The following is a 2,571-nucleotide window of genomic DNA, read 5'->3' as shown; positions in this document are numbered from 1 at the left end:
ACAATACAACATATATAATTTTAACGACCGATCTGCAAAACGAAGGAAGTGACGTCTGCAACCCGGAAAGACAAACCCCCATTCACCCACGTCCGACCGGATGTTTGATGTGAGGATCGTGTAGGAGGAAACATACGTGGACAAACGAGTTTGTGTAGTATTATTCGTGTAGAAACCTTCGTTTGTCAATCAAATTATTGGAGAAATGGATATTCATGATGATCAGGTGTCCAGATCAATTGCTATCACCATGCTTGGGGTGATTGCCATTACCCAGCAGAAAAAGAAAAAGAGGAATCGCAGGATGTGGTCCAAGGAGTGGTTGATTAACCGTGACCAGTATTCACATATGGTTCTTCTACGTGAACTGAAGGATAATAATCCAGATGACTACCGAAACTATTTACGGATGTCTGAGGAAACCTTTAGTGAGCTGTTGGTAATGGTGAAGCCAATGCTCCATAAAGAGGACACTGTGATGAGGCCATCCATTACACCAGAACAAAGGCTCATGGCAACCCTGAGATATCTTGCCACTGGTAGATCGTTTGAAGACCTCAAATTCTCTACTGGCATTTCTGCACAATCCCTAGGCCGAATTATTCCAGAGACCTGCAAGGCCATAATCCATGTTTTGAAAGATGAGTATATGAAGGTGTGCACAACATAAAAATAATGTAAAATAAAATAATGTAATACAAATACTTGCATTTTTTAAATATTTATTCCAATAAAAGAACAACATTGGTTATGTCAAGATCTGACATCACATTTCAAATGTCATGTACAAAACGATGTATAGAACCATTTTATTTTTTGCATGTAAAAAAATAAAAACAAGTATCTACCACAGGCACAATTTGTAGCACACAATATATTGAACATTATAACAAGAAACACTTTTAAAGTGAAAACTTTTCAAAAACTTTTCAAAAAAATCTATAGATTTACAAATGTGCAAATGTGTAATCTCTTGACCAAGAGTTGCTGTTCCTGTCTGGTGCTCCCATCTGACCATGCCAAGTAGATGTTTGAGGGGGACCTGCTTGTTGAATCTGCTGTGTGTAACTAGGATAGTCAACTATGCATGTATTACTACTGACTTCACCCCTCAAACCTTTATTAAGCAATTGCAGTAGCAGTGGTTCAACTAATTGCTTCTGTTCCGCAGACATTTGCCGCATCTTGTTTGCGGTTAGGCAGCCAAATGCATCACAGTCATCACTCTTCTTTTGCAGTGCTGCTGTTGCTTGAAGAAGAAAGGCATTAGTAGCCTCATCCCTTTTAGTTTTTTTTGGTCTATGCAATGATCCTGCAGGTGATGGTTCAGTCAGTGAATCATTTGTTTCCTTGTCCAAACTCTAAAAGCAATGAAAATTGTGATTGATTAAATCAATATATCAGAAATAATGAAATATAACACTTTTCTTCACAGTTTCCAACGACAACAGAAAATTGGAAAAAAATTGCACAGGAATTTGAGCAGACGTGGAATTTTCCAAACTGTGGTGGTGCCATAGATGGCAAACATGTGCGCATTACCCCCCCTCCAAACTCCGGCTCATATTACCATAACTATAAAGGTTTCTTTAGTATAGTTTTGTTGGCATTAGTAAATGCCAAATATGAGTTTCTGTTTGTTGATATTGGGAAAAATGGTCGAAATTCGGATGGAGGTACCATTGAGAAAACGGAATTCTATGCACGCCTGAAAAATGGTAAGTTAAATTTGCCAAACAATGACGAAACCACAGAAGGTCTGAATTTCGTATTTGTTGCAGACGATGCATTTTCACTTGGCGAAAATCTATTGAAACCATATCCAATGAAACATCTGTCAGAAGAGCAAAGAATTTTCAATTACAGGCTTTCAAGGGCAAGACGAGTTGTAGAAAATGCCTTTGGTATCATGGCAAATAGATTTCGCATTTTCCACACCCAGATTAACCTCTCTATTTCCAAAATTGATCTAGTGGTTTACTGCTGCTGCATTTTGCACAACTATTTGAGGCGCAAAAATGTGATGTATATACAACAGTCAGTAGATCGCGAGGACACATCTCAAGGCAATATTATCCCCGGAGACTGGAGAAATGACACACAGTCGTTAACCAACATCGCTCCAGCGCCACCACGATTAGCCACCATGAACGCCCGACTAAATAGGGATAATTATAAGGAGTACTTCTGTGGATCTGGTGCTGTCCCGTGGCAAAACATGGTTATGTGATTATTTCTCCAGAATTAACCCGGTGTATTTTATAATCTGTTTGGACATTTGATGATTGTTTGAAGATGTATCTTTATCTAATGTTAACAAAATCATAACATGTTTCATGGGTTTAGCATTTGCAATAAATTCAAAGAATTATTAATAAAGATTTTGTATTCTATCATCTTACCTGAGTGTCATCATTGTCCTGTGTGTCACTATGTGGTGAAAATGTTTGTAAGCTGGAAACTGAGGGTCTTGGTATCTCCTGATCTGATAGGAAACGTAAGCTATCGAAATACCACAACCGTGGTACATATATATCCTCAGAACCTGCACCTGATTTCTCAGATTCCGCT

General features: G+C 38.4%; 1 protein-coding gene across 1 annotated transcript; it reads left to right on the top strand.

The window, feature by feature from the left end:
* Window positions 1-205: 205 nt before the first annotated feature.
* Window positions 206-2,244, top strand: LOC309552519 (uncharacterized protein; the record flags this gene model as incomplete). Its single annotated transcript, XM_082253476.1, has 2 exons — window positions 206-655; window positions 1,436-2,244. The coding sequence occupies 2 exons, from the start codon at window positions 206-208 to the stop codon at window positions 2,228-2,230; spliced, it is 1,245 nt and encodes a 414-aa protein (XP_082109602.1). The 3' UTR covers window positions 2,231-2,244.
* Window positions 2,245-2,571: the final 327 nt, after the last annotated feature.

This window comes from Pelophylax lessonae (genome assembly GCF_965119305.1).
Source record: "Pelophylax lessonae genome assembly, chromosome: 4".
NCBI classification, from domain to species: Eukaryota; Metazoa; Chordata; class Amphibia; order Anura; family Ranidae; genus Pelophylax; species Pelophylax lessonae.
The sequence above is the reverse complement of the archived record's forward strand: the minus strand, read 5'-3'. Positions and strand labels throughout refer to the sequence as shown.